Source organism: Cheilinus undulatus, linkage group 15 (genome assembly GCF_018320785.1).
Source record: "Cheilinus undulatus linkage group 15, ASM1832078v1, whole genome shotgun sequence".
NCBI classification, from domain to species: domain Eukaryota; kingdom Metazoa; phylum Chordata; class Actinopteri; order Labriformes; family Labridae; genus Cheilinus; species Cheilinus undulatus.
In genome coordinates this window covers 37,010,456-37,029,639 of record NC_054879.1, presented here as the reverse complement: position 1 = coordinate 37,029,639, position 19,184 = coordinate 37,010,456, and the positions used below count along the sequence as shown (strand labels likewise).

Below are 19,184 nucleotides of genomic sequence, written 5' to 3'. Positions count from 1 at the left end.
GGGGATAAAAGCTTTCAGGGCCCCATGGAGGTCGGAAAAATCATGGTCCAATGTAAAGCTAAGCTGTGATAACCATATTTAAATTTTACCTTAAATCATAACCGCTCTTATCAAAGCATCAAAAAATGAATTCTATTTATTTATGCTGTAGCATATAACCATTTTATATAACTCTCAAAATGTAAACCCATTTCTTAAAATGGATGACCTGTTTTTGGTAACAATGTGGATGGACACACTGAACTAAACCATTAGAAAAGTAATATCAGACTTCATAGCTAAGCCATGACCTCACAAACATCAGGTTGCCCGAAATAAAGTAGAAGAAATTGAGATAACTTAAATGGAAAATAAAATGTGAAAATGTTTGAAAAAAAATCTGAAAATGAGTAGCAAAAATTGGCATAAAGTGGAAAAGTGGGCAAACAGCTACAAAAGTGAGTTAAAAGTGGAAACACAGGGATAAGAACAGGTCGGGGGGGGGGGGGGGTGCAAAAAATGGTTATAAGTGGCAGAAAAATGAGTAAAATAGACAAGAAGAAGCAAAAATGGGCCAGGAGTGGTAGAATGTATAAAGGCAGAAAAATAGTGATAAAGTTGTAATAAGAAGTGGCAAAAAAGACCAAAAAGCAGCAAAAATTAGGTCAAAGTGAAAAATCTGATTTAAAGGGAAAAAAGCTGCATCACTGGGAAAAAAGCTACAAAAATGGGTTTAGAGGGGTTGATAAAAGGCTGCAAAATGGCACAAATGGATTAAAAACAGCAAAAGCAGGGCAAAATGGGTTAAAAGGACGAAAAGCAGCAAAGATTGGGTGGGAGGCAAAAACGTGCAAAAAGTGGCAAAAACTGGTTAAAAGCGATGACAGGAGTAGCAAAACTGGGAAAAATTTTCCAAAATTGATCTAAGGGGCAAAAAGTACATGAAAAAGCAAAAAGTTGCAAAAATTGGTTAAAAGTTGGTTTAAAATGGTCAAAAAAGATGGCAAAAAGCATTAAAAAATGGCGGAAGCAGCAATAAACGTTAAAAAGCAGCAAAAATTGGTTCTAAAGCAGTAAAATGTAGCTAAAAGGCAGCAAAATGGGCTAAACGGGGCAAATACAAGTGATAAAAATGTGCGAAAAATAGTAAAAAATTGGTTCTGAGTGGCAACAGAGAATGTCAACAAGCGCAAATAGCTGCAAAAATGGGTTAAAAGTGGCAAAATGAAGTGGCATAAACGGGTGGAAAAACCCTACAAGAGTTTGACACTTTTTAGCTCTAAAATGTATAACTGCTAGCCAGGATGCTAGCACCAATGCTGCTGATCCAACACACATGCATTGATACTAACTCTTACAGTCCCATCACTAGTTTCAGTAAAATCGTGGAGTTAAAATAATCTGTTGTTGATATTTTGATGTTTTGCTTGTAAAGCTGTTGTATGAAAGTAGAGTCACACTGAAGGTTGACATGTCAAAGCATTCTGCTATAAGTAGTGATGAAATTCAGAGCACTAGTTTATTAGGAGGAGTGCACATTCAAAATCATTTTTATCCCCCAGACTAGCTTTCTGTGACTCTGCTGTCTTTACGTGATTTTAAAACATAAGGTTGTAGGTGCTGACCCCTGAATGAACTCTGGAATACAATCTTACACTGTGACTTCTACTTACCCTCATATTTGTCTGCAAAAGTATTAAGCCACTTAATTGTTTAATAAATTAAACACAAGCTTCTGAAATGAGGACAAAAGTTCCCACAAAAGACTCTTAACTTTTAATCTGACTTCAAAAAAACAAATGCAGATTGGACAGTAACTTCAGTGTAAACAACAATAATTCCCTTTTTCTCCCCAGCAATAAAACAAATATTCTCACTCACTCTTGGAAGGCAATATTTCTAAAGTGCATGTAATAAAAACATCACAGCTTCAGCAGCAGAGATATTCATGATCAGTCAAGAAGTCTTAGCATATCGTCTGATTTAACTATTAGTGGATTAGTGTTTTATATGAATTTACAACAGTAGCAAAGGTAACAATGCACATTTGGTGAGTTGAAACATTTCCTTATAATGCAGAGTTTGATTCTTACACTGAATGGAAGTGGTTGTAGCAAAGTTAGGGCTGTCCAGACTCTTCCTCCAGTATTCGCTGTCTGCATTTCTCTCTCAGTTTATCAATAGTTCCCATAGAAAGGCTCCCGGGTTCAGTGAAGATTTTCTGTGAATAAAAGACGATAAAGTGTCATAAAAATTTTCAATGGTGAAAAAATGGCTCCAGTTCACTGTTTTTGTCTTTTCTGATCAACAATTTGGGGGAATCTATTCTCCTCTGTAAAGATGGACCACACTGATGGTAGAAGAGTCAGGCAAATCCTTTTTGGAAAATAAAGGCTTCACTGGTCCATTGATTTGTGAATAACAAAGACGACTTCAGCTGATGTGTAACAATATCAAACAAACTACAGAGAAGTTCAAGTTGCATCCTATTTGCTCAGTTATGAACAGGAACTCGGTGAATAAAATGTTGGAGGTAGTCTCATTGCCATGTTGCCTATATTGATATGAAATGCTATGCTGCTCTGATTGGCTGATATATTTAGTAGATTTCATGGTTATTTTTGCCCATGCTTGTTAACATTTGACCTTTGAGATTAAAATTAACCAAGTTTTAGAACAATATCTATTTGCAAATTGGTCTGGTGATGTCCAGCTGACTGTGCTAGTCTCAACTTGATAAAACAAGGTATGTCTTTAGCTAAAAAGCAGAATCAGAAGAATGTTTTATACTGACAAAACTGTTAAGAAGTTAGATAAAAAATACATGGCACTTTCAACCTGGAACAATTCAAAAATCATTCCATATTGGATTGGCTGATAACACCTCTGTAACATCTCTGATCATCCATTGGGTCAACTTCTGCCCCATAAATATTAGGATATATTCTATATTTTGTTTCCATGTGGATTAGATCTAAACCACTTTGAGAACATCATGATGGGCTCCACAGACTTTGATCAAAAAAACATTTCTATATTATTATCAAGGATCTTTCAACCCACCTGCATGAAGGTGTGACAGTCCAGGGTGAAAGCTCCACTGGTTATTTGCTTGAAGCATTCACACACATCCATCAAAGAGCGAGCTCTCAAGATCTCCGGCTGGTGGTGAATGATGAGAGTCAGAGCCACACGGAAAAGAACCTTGGAGCCCTCGTAGAAAAGACAGTCCCAGACCCGCAGGACTGTCTGCAACAACAAGAATCGATAAGTACATTTGTTGAACGATGTCTTTCTACCATCTTAAAGGCTCATTTGTCTCTGTCACTAAATCTTGACTTTTTCTCACCTCAATAGGTAGTATATCAATGTAAAGGCAGATAAACCAGCGGGACACCACCAGCGTCCAAATTCCAGGATACTGTGCCATCAGCTGTCCCACAGCAGGAGCTTTGGTCTTCACCAGCTCCCCAAGAACCTCCTGGTCAGTCTTCAGGCCCAACATGGCCGGGCTGTAGTAATCTGAAACATATTGGAATGAGAGAAGATGGCCCTTTGTTTACCCGAATGCCTGTGTCAAATGAAGTATTTTACCAATATTTTACTAATATAACCTAGTGCTTTCATCATGGTGGATCAATGTTGGGCCTCTGTAATTAAAAAAAACAAGACTACATCCTTGGAGTACTTTTTTTCGAAGTGTCTTGAGATATAAAAATATTGTAATGAATTTGGAGAACCTCAAGGCTCCATACCTGGTTCACTAGTCTTGGTATTATAATAGCTCATAACAAAAAAGGTTACTGCATTGCTATGCAGATGATGAACTTCCTACGGTCCAGTTATATAAAAGTTCTTTCATACCAAACTCATCAAACCGTGTCATTATATAGGTCTTCCCCAAACTGTTGCCACAAAGTTGGAAGCATAACATTTTCCAAAATATCTTGGTATGCTGAAGCATTAAGACTGGCCTTCAGTGGAGATAAGGCGCCTAGTCCAAACCCTGAAAAACAGTCTCATACCATTATCTCTCCTCCACCAAACTTCAGTTGGATAGTACAGTCAGACAGTTAATTTTCTCCCAGCATGGGCCAGACCCAGTCTTGCCCATATGACTGCCAATTAGAGAAGCGGGATTTGTCAATCCACAGACAACATTTCAAACCAATATCAACCAACCAATGCCCGGTTCTAAGAATGATTAATTTAAAGGAATAAGTGAAAGGACTGCAAACCACTGACCAGTTCCTGTGAAGTACTTTTGGTTTGTGTTGAATGTGGTGCCCCCCTGTGGACAGAGACAGCGTCTCACAGTAGTGTTCTGCTAGAGGAGGCATCTAATCTTTAGCTAGACCCCTTTCAGATGTGCATGCATCTCTTCTAACACTCATACCAAGCGACAACCTCTGGTCGCCAAAAATGAAGCTAAGTCGAAAAACCGCAATACAATGAGTGTCCACTTGAGGCTGGCTGCAGGAACACCGGAAGTACTGTAGACAACACCTGTTAAAAGGACGATTTTTACTCCAGAATAAACTGTTTTACAGCCTGATTCAAAAAACCAAATGTGTCTCATTAGCTAATGTCTTCATGTCCTCTCACTATTTGGGGTTAATTTTTTTGTACCACAATCATTTTGATTATATTGAGGAAAAACCTCACTGCGGACTGATTGGCACGTCTCATTTGAATGACAGATAGCTTGACAGGCAGATGCTACCTTGCAGTCAACCAGAATGCTAGCTAGCTGACAGGAACTCAAGTTACTGGGAGGGCCATTAGGTTGATCCAAAATTCGGTTGAGACCACAATTTCAATATGGAAGCCACTGCGGATTGACTTCAAGGGCTGTTTGAGTCCTCCTATTGTAAGCAGGAACCAGTAGGTGTCTTTGTCAGTGTGTTTCTGCGTCATTATGGGTTTCCATACACTTTATGTGGTGCCTTTTTTCTACTGAGTCCTTAATTCAAAACAATTAGTTTTTGGTGGCTTTTAATTAGATGCTAATTGAAATCAGACAGGGTAAATATATGTTATTCCGTCTTGTACCTGAGTGAACATATTCAAATCCACCTCTGCATAAATCATTGCCACAGTTCGGTCAAAATAGTCTAGCTATGCCACTGATGGGAAAGGACCACCAAAACCACAGGCTGGATTTGATCACTACATAAAATGTTCTATCCATTAAGTAAATGAGGTGAATTGACATTTCCTTAATTTTACAGTTTCTTACTGTATGTCACAGTGATGTGGGCAGGACAGATCCTGCTTTCAGTTTTTATTGCTAATTGACTTTGGACATGTCACATGATTGCAGGCACCTTACCTGGAAGCATTCGGCCTATTAAAGCATCCATGAGCCAGAATGAGTTTTCTTCATCTTTGGTGATAATAATGAGGTAGCCAGCAATGAAGTTCATACCCTGGAATTAAAAACACAGAGAAAGCATTAACTCAAATGCTGTAGTTCACTCCAGAAGCAGCTAAATAGAAAAAGATGGACCTTTGTCACCATGAAATCAGCTCTCATTTTTACAGATAATAATTTTCCTCTCATAACCCAAGACTTGTAGATGACTTTTCCATGGTTTGAAAAGAGTTCCTCCAGCCCAGTGTTGTCTGCAAAGCTAAAGACCCATGAAGATTATGCAAAACAAGAACAAGTCTTCTGAATGCTGTGAATACTGGACCAAACACAAAATGCTCAGCCTGAAAGTCTCACCCTAAAGTCAAATAAAGTCCATGGGACTTTTTTAAGACCCTAGTCCCTCTAATAATCCCATACATGACAGCTCACAGAGATAAATGATGTCACGCTGAAAGATATTAAAGATTTATTTGGTTTAAATCCTTAACATATATTAACATGGTTGAGGAACCACCCAGCCCTGTTCTTAAGGTAAACACAGGTTGTGTTAAGTAAGAGAAGAGAGAGTGTGGACTTTACCTGACAGTAACCCACTGCCTTGTTATGGTGTCCGTAGGCCAGCAGCACGTTGAACAGAGCTCTCTGCAGGCTCGGCTCTGCTTTGCTCCTGAAGAGGACGTTGTCTGGAAACGTCCTGTGCATGTCTGCCAGAAAACAAGAAAATTCATTGGTTATTTATAGCCTGCCTCTTCAAATAGAAACAAAATTACTAGAAAAGAAAAAAAGGCTACGTTTATGATGTCAGAAGAGAGAAGTCTAACCCAGTGATTGGACTAAAGTATTTGGCTGCCTTATGATTAAACCCGCAGGGACTGCAATGACGTTGTATTCAAATGCATGTACTTTCATTCCCCTTTGCAGCTGTAACAGTTTCCACAAGATTTTGTAGTGTTTTGTGGGAATTTGTGCCCATTCATTCTGTAGAGCATTTATGAGGTCAGGCACTGATGTTGGACAAGAAGGCCTGGCTTGCAATCTTTGCTCCAGTTCATTCAAAAAGTGCTCGATGGGGTTGAGGTCAGGGCTCTGTGTGGGCCAGTCAGGTTCTTCCAAACAATGTCTGTAACAGAAAAGGGCCTTCCCTAAACTGTTGCCAAGAAGTTGGAAGCAGAGCATTGCCCAAAATGTTTTGGTACACTGAAGCATTAAGATCGGCCTTCGCTGGAAGTAAGGGGCCGAGCCGGAACCCTGATAAAAGCCCCATCCCATTATCCCTCCTCCACCAAACTTCACTGTTGGCACAGTGCAGTCAGGCAGGTAATGTTCTCCCAACATCCACCAAACCCTGACTTGCACATCTGACTGCCAAGCAGAGAGGCATGATTTGTCACTACATAGAACACGTTTCCACTGCTCCACAGTCCACTGCTGGTGTGCTTTGCACAACTCTATCTGATATTTGGCATTGGACTTGGTGATGTGAGGCTTGCATACAGCTGCTATGCAATTGGGAATGACAGCATGGCAACTCAGCCATGAAGTGGTAGGCCACGTAAAATGACAGAGCGGGGTCAGTGGATGCTGAGGCGCATAGTGCACAGAGGTCGCTAACTTTCTGCAGTCAATCACTACAGACCTCAAAACTTCATGTGGCCTTCAGATTAGCTCAAGAACAGTGTATAGAGAGCTTCATGGAATGGGTTTCCATGGCTGACAGCTGCATCCAAGCCATACATCACCAAGTGCAATGCAAAGCGTTGGATACAGTGGTGTAAAGCATGCTGCCGCTGGACTCTAGAGCAGTGGAGAAGCATTCTCTGAATGACGAATCGCGCTTCTCCATCTGGCAATCTGATGGACGAGTCTGAGTTTGGCGGTTGCCAGGAGAATGGTACTTGTCTGACTGCATTGTGCCAATTGCATAGTTTGGTGGAGGGGGTTTATGGTGTGGGGTTGTTTTTCAGGAACTGGGCTTGGCTCCTTAGTTCCAGTGAAGGAACTCTGAATGCTTCAGCATACCAAGAGATTTTGGACAATTCCATGCTCCCAACTTTGTGGGAACAGTTTGGGGATGGCCCCTTCCTGTTCCAACATGACTGTGCACCAGTGCACAAAGCAAGGTCCATAAAGACATGGATGAGAGAGTTTGGTGTGGATGAACTTGACTGGCCTGCACAGAGTCCTGACTTCAACCCGACAGAACACCTTTGGGATGAATTAGAGCGGAGACTGAGAGCCAGGCCTTCTCATCCAACATCAGTGTGTGACCTCACAAATGTGCTTCTGGAAGAATGGTCAAAAATTCCCATAAACACACTCCTAACCCTTGTGGAAAGCCTTCATTGAGGAGTTGAAGCTGTTATAGCCGCAAAGGGTGGATCAATGTCGTATTAAACCCTATGGATTAAGAATTGGATGTCACTTAAGTTCATATAGTGTATGTAGCAAATGCATCTTAGTTAGCTACATAAGCTACACAACTAAGCTTTAGCCTTAGCTATGTTAGCTGCGTCAGAGTGTTTTCATAGAGGACAAGCTTTTTTCCTGAAAAATGATTTACAGGCTTTATTAAACATTTCGCAATCAGGTACTGCTGGTCAGGTTTTTGACTTTAACCTGGTGAGTAAAAAAATATAGATTGTCTCACCTGTACGAATGGTTTCCTTCAGCCTGGTGTCGTGCTCCATGGCCAGCAGAGATTGGTAATATCCTGGGTTGCTCTCCAGTTGTTTCTGTGCTCCGCTGGCTGCCATCCAAATCCTGGCCCTGTGCTCATTAGGCACACCTTTACGTACGTACCTCTTCACTTCAAACACAGAATCCAAGATCACCCAAAAGAGCCAAAAACAGAACAATAGTTGTGCTCGGATGCTTGTGACTACCTACCTCTCAGGTTCTTCTCCATATGTGGTTTCTCTTGCAGAAGTTTGGACCATCTCAGAGATCTCCTGTTGAGGACGGCTACATATTCGTTCATCATCTCCTTGTAAGACTCAAAATCATGGTGTCTCTCAAAGCCATAGGGGTCAACCCTGCATGGGAATAATCTAGATGAAATTTTTGCACACAAAAATGCAACTGTGAAAAGGGGATCTCTTTCATCCCCACCCTTCTTTCTCTGTTCTTTTCCCTGGTGACAGACACTACAACAACCTGCGGCAGATAGGGTTTCTGTAGGAGAGATCAAATGCCCCAACTGGATGATCGGTCAGTTTTAAATTACTACAAGCAGGATTACACACCAGAAAGCCAAAAACAGCCTTATGAAATGTTATGAGGAATGTTATTTCATAAAAACACCTTAGAGCATGATATTTTAAATCAAGATTGGCTAAAAGCAGCTTTACAGGTTAGTTACGTAAAAGACAAAGAGTGAATACAATGAGGAAAAGATGCTGATGTAAGCCGTGGTCAAGAAGGACAGATTAAAATACAAGTAACAACCATATGTTAGAGAAAAACAAATATAAGCTCACCTTTCACTCTCATTACTACATGTGAGGTGCTGAGCAGCATTTCCTGTTATTTCCATGATCTCAGCCGGTTAGGTGCTGCAGGTGAAGTCGTCCACCGGGGCGATGAAGAACCCTCACTGAGGAACTTATTTCATTTGTTTGAGTTGGAAAAAGAGCAGACAACTGTCAAAGTAAATAACAACGTGGTCTGCGTCTCCTCTGTCTCACCTTACAGTGTTCATCAAGAGGAGGGGCCAGTTTAAGTAACACCCAGGTAACATCCACGGACAGGTAGGTCCTTTATTTGCATAACAAACAAATAGAGGAAGAGGAATAGCAATGTTTGCTTCTATATGCCCTTTTGAATTCCTGTCAGTGACGGTGAAAAGAAGAAGTACTTGTATCTTGCAGAGACAGTAGTGGGGAAAGAAGTGATGGCTGATCTTTCCCCCTTTATAGTTGTCAAGATGAAGTTTTCTAAATCTCAGCAGATGTTAACATTTAATGTCAGAGCTAGGCTTTTAACCAGGATTTAAGACAGTCCAAAGTCCTCCACTGTCACACTATACTCTTGAAGTATTTTATAACAACTCCACACTGACAGGACAAACCATAATAGACAACTTCATTTTACTGCAGGATTAAGTGGCACCTTGTGGTGAGGTTGGACATGACACCCAAACAAAACTATTCACTTCCCTCTCCCTTTATGCATGTCTGATGAAGATCATCCACCCATTTTCTATACTGCTTATCCCGTTGGGGGTCACAGGTTGGCTGTCAGTGGATGAGAGGCAGGATACACCCTGGACTGGTCGCCAGTCAATCACCGGCCTGACATGTACAGACAGACGATCAGGCACGGTCACACTCATGCCTACAGGCAATTAGGAGTCACTAATTAACCTAATGAGGGAACCAGGGATCTTCTTGCGGTGAGGAAACAGCGCTAACCCCTGTGCAGCCCGCCTGATGGAGATCAAAAAACACAAAAAACAGCAGGTATCTGAACTGTCCATTCTGGGCTACTGTAGAAACATGGAAAACATAGAAGATGATCCACTCTACAGATAGAAATGCTCAAGACAAGAAAACAGAGAAAAAACTGTTCTTAAAGATGAGGGATTAAAGAGTGTAAAAAAAATACAGTACAGTGTGACAAATTAATATTACACATCTCCGCCAGTCTCTATAGCTGATGTCAGCTGTACAAATAGGCAGTCAAAATCATATTTGGGCCTAAAAATTGTTGAAATGTACAACTGTAACATAAGATGTCTTTAGCTGACCTCAGCACCTCACACTGAAGGCGGCCCACCAAGACCCCTGCATATTTTAAATAAGCGCCAAACATAAACAACTACCACACTTTCTTGTTCCTCACTCGTTACTCGGCTCCACTTGACCTAAACTCTCAGTGGAGAGTGGAGACACAGGAGAAATCCAGTATTTTGGATCCTGATTACATTCTGTGTAAACACACTTTAATTAAAAGAGTCTAATAAAATTCTGTGTCAACAAACTGTGACAATATTCTGCTTAAACACAATTGAAAGATACACTGTGACAGAACATCATCACTTCATCCTAGGGATGAACAATATTATCAGCATTATAATCAGCAGATGTCATATTTTTGCCATAAATATTGGCAAAATAAGTTGTCAGTGCTCTGAGGCTCTGCCATTGAAGATGGCCCACCGTGAACCCTGTATATCTTAAAGGTCACATGTTTTACCCCTTTAAGGCAAGTTTAAATTGGTCTCAGAAGTCCCCAAAACATGCCTGTCATTTTTTTTTTTTTTTTTTTGGCTGAAAAAAAAAACCCCCACCAGTATTGGATTTTTACATTTCTAAAAACCCCCTTTGTCTCAGCCCTGCTCACAACGAGCTGTTTGTGTCTGTGGCTTTAAATGTTAATGAGCTGTCTGACTCTGCCCCTCTCAGGAAATGGATGTGGCTTAATGGATGTGGAGGGTGGAACTTTCTTCCTAGCAGGGAGGGCCAACCAAACCTGGGGGCGGTGCTAACTCCCCACATGACATCATGAGTGCAAAATCTGAGAACGGCTTCTTTCAGCACACATTTTCAGAAAGGTGGAGAAAGAGAGGGGGGAGGGAATGGATATTTCTGATTTATGGGGGGATTGTTGAAAGGGCAAAGGCCTTTTTGTTAGAAAGTTAATCCAGTTAATCATAGTTAATTCATCATATAACAAGGAGGGAAATTACTTTTTTACACAGGGCCAGGTAGTTTTTTAAATCTTTGTCTGATATTAAATTTGATGATTTGAAACATTTAAGTGTAACAAATATGCAAAAAACGAAGAAATTGGGAAGGGGGCCTTTTACCAGTAGTATAGAGCAGATATACGAGTTCTATTGAAATTGCATTGCCTCGTTTTTTCCCAAATTACAGTAAAGTATAAGACTGTGGTGTTGATTAAGACTGGGATTGTTAGTGTTAGACTTATGGTCATGTACTTTGGGTAATGAATGAAAGAATATTACAAGTTCAAGTGGTTGAAATGAGACATCTAGAGGGGGGTTAGAGTCAGTGCTCCTTTGAATCAAAAGGAGCCAGTTAAGGTGGTTCAGAAATTTGATGACAACACCTCCCTGTGGAGGTCTTCCAGATGACCCTGAAAGAGGAGGCCCCAGGGTAGACCCAGAATTCACTGAAGGGATTATACCTGTACATCTCATCTGGCCAGGGAATGCCTTGGAATCCTTGAGGAAACGCAGGAGAATGTCGCTGGGGAGAGATGTCTGCGTTGACTTGCTTAGCCTGCTGCCACTGCGACTCGGCCTTCGAAATAAATGGATGGATGGATAGATATGAGTATTGTAGCTGTGATGTTCTCTGTTTAATAGAATGTGTCCATTATCAACAACAAAAGAACTATATACAAGTCTGATTATGAAAAAACTCATGCTTTATTCATCTTTCTGAAATGAACAATATACTTAGGCTACTTACATGATGTATCAACAATATATTCAAATGTTCACTACCGTCAGTAACACTGGACAGATGGGCTTGAACAGAAACATAAATATTGAACAGAGATATTTATTCTTAAGGCTTACTTTGTTGTCCTGTTGTCGCCGTCTTTAGTGTCCTGAACTGAAGGGCTCTGCGCTGCCTTAACATACAGATATGTGCCATGCAATCCTAATGGTCTGTCATTTCTTTACTTGTATGCTGCTAAAACATCAATTTAGCATCTCTAGGAAGGATCACCTCTTTTAAAGTAAAACTCTTTCTTTAACAGAGGGAAAGCAAAGTGGTGTTTGTGTGAACAGGACTGAAAACTTGAAGATTTAAGACCCTCTCCGAATTGAGATCGACTGGACGTATGAATTCCATAAACCAACATCAATGATCTGAGTTAAAGCACTGCCTTTACTTTAGTGAACATGTATTTGTGAAACCAGCCCGACATGACGTAAAATGTCTTTAACATGCTTTCAATGAGAAGCTCACAACTCCATGACTCGACACATCCACCAAATAATTAAACCAACAGCATATCATCCACAATATTGAGGCATCCTGTTAGAGATCGTAGCATTTACTGTACATAAAAGAATCCTCTGTTGCATTTATAAATCAAACATATTTATATTATTCTTCATATAGCTGTCTTTGTAAACTGTCCCAATAGATACAGTATGTACAGTAAAAACTGCAACAGTTGTGTTGGTGCTGGTGTAGTGAGCACTCTGTCCCAACTTGAGGGTAAGACATGGGATCTTTGCACAGTCACTCAGAGCTTCATGAACAAAACAAAGCTGACTAGGAAGAATCCTAAAACACACAGTTTCCTCCTCTCCAGTCCCTTTAGAGAACACACAGTCAGTGAACCTCCTCCCAGTGCCATGTCCATCCCTGCTCACCGGGCCTGACGGGTAGAGCTTGTCCTGAAGCGGAGCAGAGGAGGCGTCCAGGATACTGAAGAGTCCAGCCGCAGGGACAGAGGTGAACGCCTCGGTCTCACAAGGACAAAAACATGTGGCCAGCTCTTCTCATAGTTTTTACTCAGCTCCCTGAAAGGTGGTTTCCTGACAGTTTCAAGTGCTTCTGTTTGATCTACAATTTTCACTTTTTTGTACAAGTCTTAAAAAAACTATGAAGTCACTGTAAAAGAAACAAGGTTCTGGATTTCCAGAGGCGGGGCTGGATTTAGAGAGTTTTACGTTTTGATCCTGTTACAATCGGTCGAGCAAATTCCACAAAATCATCTATAAGGACTGGCCATGCTCCTGAGGAACAAACAACAACAACATGGCATTAGTGTCACAATAAGAAAGTTTATATTCACAGTTTCAGGCTGTATTAGCTTGGATTCAGTCAAACAGTAGCAAAACATGAGAATTCAAATATTTGATTTTAAGGTCAATTAACCAGCTGCTCTTGAAGGTGCCGAGATGAAGACTGAGAAAAGGGGGGACTGGGCCTCGGATTGACAGCTCCTAAATTATAGAGGAGTCTTTCCATCTGCTCACTTCTCAAATCACAGCTGCTGATCTGAAGCTTTTTAGTGGCCTTCAATTAAGCTGACATAAACTCTCTGTAAATACCCTTTTACTCTGCAATTTTTATTTTTCATTAGGTCTTATTATTAATCTTTGTTCTATTGATTTTATTCTTAAGTCAGGTGTACACTGTGCAATTTTCAGCTGACCAACACACAAATTTCAAGTCTCACGACTAATTTGGAAGTCTGCGACTTTCATCCTGATCGTGCGTTGTTTGTAGAGCAGTGAACAGGAGAACACAACAGTTGACTATGGACCAACCAGCTGCTCCTGACTTGTCAGACTGATTTCTTTCACTGTGAGATTCCACAAGTGGAATCGCAGACTTTGGAATATTTTTTCTTCTGTAAACTGTCGAACAGCATCTTTTTGTTGTGTCTTTCCAGACTAAAATAAAAAAGCAAAGAGGAAACAGACCTACCTGCGGACCTCCAGCTGAAACAGAATATTTGTTATTATTTAGCTGTTCATTGTGTTTGCTGGTGATGCTGTTTATGTGAGCACTAGTTTTTTTTTTTGTTTTTTTTTGGTCGATTTGAAGAGTGAAAAAAGGCAATCAATCTGACTTCATTTGCACAGCGTGAGCACTCAGGTTGTGCACAACTATTGGACCGCACAGTTAGTGCTTTCAGAAAGATTTGGTTCTGGTTCTGGCACTGGAGCCTAAGAATTTTGGTGCTTTTTGGCAAATCCGCCCACATTCACACCAGTTTAAGTGGAACCAAAGTGCGAGGATGTGATGGACATGTAGCCAGCTCCACTTTGCCCAAGTCTTTCTTGCTGGAAGAACGAACTAATCATTGGTTCCATCTGAGAATCAACTTTTCAGGTTCTGAATCAATATTGTTTTCGGTTTGAACAGCACAGAGCCCTGCTGGTCTGAAAGGCCTAAGTGTGAGAACATTGATTGGATGTGCTAGTTGTCTGTCATAAAAGATTCAGCTGCACAGTGTGTGCTGACATTCTACTACAACTGTTACAGTGACAGCTTGAAATTGCAAAGTGAATGCCAGACTTTGTCTGATTTTATACAGATTTGGTGTTGATGACTAGAAAAGTGCTACAAAAGTTCAAATCTATTTACAGTTTAAATACACCTGTTTAAAGTTTTAAATTTGTTCTCTAAACTTCTCTTACTGAAGCTTTCCGTTTCCACTCAGGTGCAATATGTCACAGGAAGTTAAACACAGTATGAGTGCATGTCCGGTTATGCTTTCCAAAGTAAAAGTTAGGCATTTCTTTGGAGAAACTCCCTTAATTTGTACAGAATTCCTTTATTTTGAATTCTCCCCAGCACGGTTCCGCTGTACATTTAATTCTCTTTCTTATATTGAGGTTTTTTGAGGTAAAACTTAAGAAGAATGACAGGGCTGTGTTAGCAGGGAGATGGGGCCAACATGCAGCACTCTCCTGTGGACACACGTAGCAGCTGCAAGCAGCAATAGACACTTTCAGTCTAAATGGCTGTTAGTAAGCTAATAAAGAGGTTGTATGATCTTCTTTTGGTAGAGTTGATGAAGCAAGATAACAAAATATACTTTGGTTATTCTGAACTCACTCCATAGTATAGGCTTGTTCTCCTAGCCACTAAAACGACATTTGGATGCTGTCTGTAGTGTGCCTGAATCCATGAAAATGCTCCATGAGTATTTTATCACTCCCAACTTACCTTCCTCATCATAGTTTGACATGTCGTCTGCAATCATATTACCAAAATCCAACAATAGGTTCCACGTGTCCTTTGGGATCGATCGTTTATGGTGTTCCTGTGATGCACAAGTGATAGAAAACATTTTAGTGTATACATATTTTTTACATGTACGCTTGTGTTTTTCACATTTTTTAACCAGAAATTGTTCGTTTTATTCATTATGACACCTGATATAGCATATGAGAGTGTGCTACTGATGGCCCAGCATGTGCCCTACAATAATACACCAGTCTAATCCTTTTTCTCTTAAAATAAACTTTGTTTCATTGTTCAGATAAAAAAACATGATTCCTAATTGTACTGACTTCCTTTTTTGTGCAATGTAACTAGAAGCCAGAGACTACTGTGGTAAAATAGTTGTCAGTCATCTTGACAACTATTTGTCTGATTGACTTCAACCTTGGTTTTAGTACTGCTGAGAGGTCAAGGGAGGGTAGTATCAAATATGAGGGCAAGAACATTTTAAGCAGCCCAACTGGGCACTTGTCAATTTTTAAAGCAACATTTCAAGTGAAGGAGCAAACAGCTGTCTTTGAATACAGACGAGCTCTGAACGCACAAACTCTCACAATGCTACAGGAAAATAATCAACACAAAACAAATAGGAATGCAATCATATACTCAAGACAAGTCAGCTTGTAAATAGATAAATCTTGTATTTCAACACTCAAACAATAAAAATGTGATATGCCTTTTGCTTACTTTTCTTTGTAAGTATACAGTAAAATACGGAATACAATTTGCACTCATACCAAAGTTGCATGTTGTTTTTAGGGATCTCCCAGCAGGGAAAACAGGTTAAAACTATATTCCTATGTGATGATTTCTGCATTCAGCAGTGCAGTTTCTGAGCAGCTGTTAGGCCTTGTTCATACCATCTGTTTTCACAGTGGAGTTTACACTCCAGCTAGCTACTGGTCCCTTGTTGTTTTAGTTACCTGTTACCAAGGAGTCTTTTCAATCAAACCAGGACCCACAATGACTACCAACTTATCACTGTTTTCTTTAAATGCATGATTCTGACCTAATGAGGCAGGGAAGATGTTGAGGTGGCACCTGGCCACTACAAACTCCCCTCAAAATGTATTGAAATGGTGAGGCCAATTCCTTTTTTTTTGCTGTAGACTGATAACATTTGGGTTTGACATCAAAACATGAATATGAGACAAGAGATCAAGAGCACTCTTGCCTGTGCAGATTGCATTTATAGTTAAAGGTATAACCAATACGAAAATCAGAGAGCTGTCTATGGGTGAAAAACAAGCGATTGTGAAGCTGAGAGAAGATAGAAAATCAATCAGAGCCACTGCACAAACATTGGCCACAGCTAGTACAACCATTTGGAATGTCCTGAAGAAGAAAGAAACCACTGGTGTACTCAGAAACGGACGTCAAACGGGTAGACCAAGGAAAACAGCATCAGTTGACAACACAAACATTGCGATTGCTGTAAAGACAGACCCTAAAACAACTGAAAGTGACATCAGCAACAACCTGCACAGGGAAGGAGTAAAGGTATCACAATCTACTGTTCACAGAAGACTTCAGGGACAAAAGCACAGAGGCTACATCAGAAGATGCAGCCCACTCATTTACATGAAGAACAGGAAGGCCAGGCTGGAATTTGCCAAAAAGGACAGAGACTAGCCTCAAAAATTCTGAGAAAAAGTTTTATAGACTGATGAGACAAGGATGAACTTTACCAAAGTGATGGAAAGGCTAAAGTATGGAGAAAAAAAGGATCTGCTTATGATCCCAAACATACAAGCTCATCTGTGAAACACAGTGGAGGTAATGTCATGGCTTGGGCTTGCATGGCTTCTTCATTGATGTTGTAGCACATGATAGCAGCAGCAACATGAACTCTGCACATTTTCTGAATTTAATCGGCTCCATGCACGCATTTGACATTAGGCCACTCACAAACTTCCGATCAGAAGACTGAATGCAGAAGAGAATGGTTTATGATGGCAGATTTATTGTGGTTTATCCGCTGTTAGCAAGAGTTAACTTAAAACAGAATTAAATTTAGCTGAAGATTTACATTGCGGCAGACAGCCAAGCTTTTAACCCGTCTTTGAATTGTCATTTTAGCATGTTTGGATGCCATTATGATTAAGAGTAAACACAAACAACAATTGAAAAAAACAAAAAACAAAAAACAAAAACAAAAGACAAATAAACACAGTGTAGGATGGTCTATGATGACAGGAAGTTTGGTTTTGGCTTAGCACATATCATTGAGTGGAACTTGTCAGGCCGCCTAATTTTTCACCAGAAATACGCCACATCCTGCCATGCATAGAGCCCACTAATCTTCTGGGGGCCAGATGGGAAGCTGTGGGGAGCCTGATGTGGCCAGATGATGATCAGTGCCTCGGCACTCAGTATCATCATCATCATTTAATGTTATCACCAAAACATTGCAGGGAAACTTTGACAACGCCTGTCTTTTTGACTAAAAATCAGTTTCATTTATTTACTTTTTTAAGTTTAGGTACTTTGATTTGATTGTTTTGATGATTTAATTAGAGGACATTGTTTCCTATAAAGAGCATGGTATTGAAAATGTTGAAATGTATCTAAAGAATCAAAGATTTTGACAGTGTAACTCTAGAACTATCAAGTACCTACAGAATTCATTTCCTTAACTCACCAAAAGAAATCTATTCCAAAGGTCAAGGAACTTAAATCGTCCTGACAGGACCAGGTTCCAGTAGGCTACAGCCATCTCCAAGTCTGAAAAACAAACAAACAAACAAACAAAAAAAACAGAGCACTTCATTAAAACAGTTTCTAAGTCAGTGACAGCGGTCAGCAAGTTGTTGTTATTTTCAGTCTTCTTACCAAGACCCTTCTGTCCAGGATTTTTGGCAAAGTTAAAGGTGAACTGGTAGAAGTCCTTGAATTTTCCACTATCTTTGAGTTCCTGCTCTAATCTTGGCAAGATGGCCTTCAGTTTTTCTGGACTGTCACACCTAGAATAAATTGATTAAGAAATAAACCAACAGATATCGAACACCCTGAGGGACACAGACATCAAAACAAGTGATAGCATAACAGTCTAAAAGCTGATGAAACATCAGCTGAAGTTAACTTTGACACATTAAACTTAAAAGTCAAAACACTGCAGCTCCTCCATTGAGTCATTCCATAAAGACACTGAATACTCAAGCTGTGGTTGAGTGAGTCTAAATATAGAAAGCCTTCCCTCACTAGAGCAACACTAAAAGAACCACCATGCAAAGATACCTCAGGCTCAGTGTTTGTGTCCCACTTTTAGAGCATGTCACACCCTGTTGATGTCAACACTTACCCAAGTTCTGTCATTCCGTCGAGAAACTCCTTTTTGGTGAACTCACACTGAGTAGCGGCACGAAACTTCCATGCTACAACCAACACAGTGATGCTAGCTGGATCCAGTGAGAGGTCGTCACAAAATTGCTGAATCCCATCAATACCAATTTTATTCTCATCCTGAGGATCTTTAAATGAAAAAAAAAAAAAAAACAGTTATTCTGACACCATACAAGTAACTTGGGTTCAGGTCTTTTTGTAGCAATTCTATCACTGTAAATAAATAACAGAATAAGGCAGTCACCTTTGTAGCGATTGTAGAGCTGCTCCAGGCGTTTCCGGTCTACTGATGTTTTCATGGATTCCTTACAGTACAGATCTGGATTCTGAAAGTAGTTGTCAGTAGCGACTTCTAGTTTCCAGTCATTCTGCGTGAGGCAGTACACAGCTGTTTTTTCCCCAGCCTGTGTGAAGGACATGAACTGCCGTACCTTGTCCCTCTGCGAAGACTTCAGCTTATGCTGCGTGAGTACAGGACAAGGGCTGTCAGACACAGGCGCGATCAGACTAGGGAGCACAGACAACAACACACAAACACAGAGGGAAACACAAACAAAAACACACAGCGAGACACAAACATCTACAGGCATTCAGGCAAAAGAAACAAGGACAGGAGAGACTGGGAGACACTCAGAGACACTCTGACACACATTTCAAAAGGTTAGTCAGTCACGCTGACAAACACACGTTAGAGCGGTGAGCCAAGACGCCGTGGCGGTGGTGGTAATTATGTCCTATCCAAAACAACATGGGCTCCTTTGCTGAAG

The 19,184-nt window shown here is 40.4% G+C and overlaps 2 protein-coding genes across 2 annotated transcripts; both read right to left on the bottom strand.

Annotated features, from left to right (window-relative positions):
• Positions 1–1,837: 1,837 nt before the first annotated feature.
• LOC121522955 (growth hormone-regulated TBC protein 1-A-like) lies at positions 1,838–9,308 on the bottom strand. The gene is made up of 8 exons (XM_041807663.1): positions 8,830–9,308; positions 8,240–8,385; positions 8,001–8,159; positions 5,933–6,057; positions 5,312–5,408; positions 3,329–3,501; positions 3,043–3,228; positions 1,838–2,200 (listed from the first exon to the last, which is right to left on the bottom strand). Exons 1-8 carry the CDS (start codon positions 8,883–8,885, stop codon positions 2,099–2,101), a joined length of 1,044 nt encoding a protein of 347 aa, XP_041663597.1. The 5' UTR covers positions 8,886–9,308; the 3' UTR covers positions 1,838–2,098.
• Positions 9,309–11,725: 2,417 nt separating this feature from the next.
• Positions 11,726–19,184, bottom strand: LOC121522703 (DCN1-like protein 1). The gene is made up of 6 exons (XM_041807304.1): positions 18,662–19,184; positions 18,377–18,545; positions 17,908–18,038; positions 17,717–17,799; positions 15,019–15,115; positions 11,726–13,073 (listed from the first exon to the last, which is right to left on the bottom strand). The coding sequence occupies exons 1-6, from the start codon at positions 19,005–19,007 to the stop codon at positions 12,994–12,996; spliced, it is 906 nt and encodes a 301-aa protein (XP_041663238.1). The 5' UTR covers positions 19,008–19,184; the 3' UTR covers positions 11,726–12,993.

Coding starts and splice junctions, on each gene's coding strand:
- LOC121522955 (XM_041807663.1), bottom strand. CDS start 8,885: ATGGAAATAACAGGAAATGCTGCTCAGCACCTCACATGTAGTAATGAG. Junction 8,160..8,239: donor TATGGAGAAGAACCTGAGAG/GTAGGTAGTCAC, acceptor CTGTGTTTGAAG/TGAAGAGGTACGTACGTAAA. Junction 3,502..5,311: donor AATAGGCCGAATGCTTCCAG/GTAAGGTGCCTG, acceptor AATATGTTTCAG/ATTACTACAGCCCGGCCATG.
- LOC121522703 (XM_041807304.1), bottom strand. CDS start 19,007: ATGCCTGTAGATGTTTGTGTCTCGCTGTGTGTTTTTGTTTGTGTTTCC. Junction 18,546..18,661: donor GCTCTACAATCGCTACAAAG/GTGACTGCCTTA, acceptor TTTCATTTAAAG/ATCCTCAGGATGAGAATAAA. Junction 18,039..18,376: donor GACGGAATGACAGAACTTGG/GTAAGTGTTGAC, acceptor AATTTATTCTAG/GTGTGACAGTCCAGAAAAAC.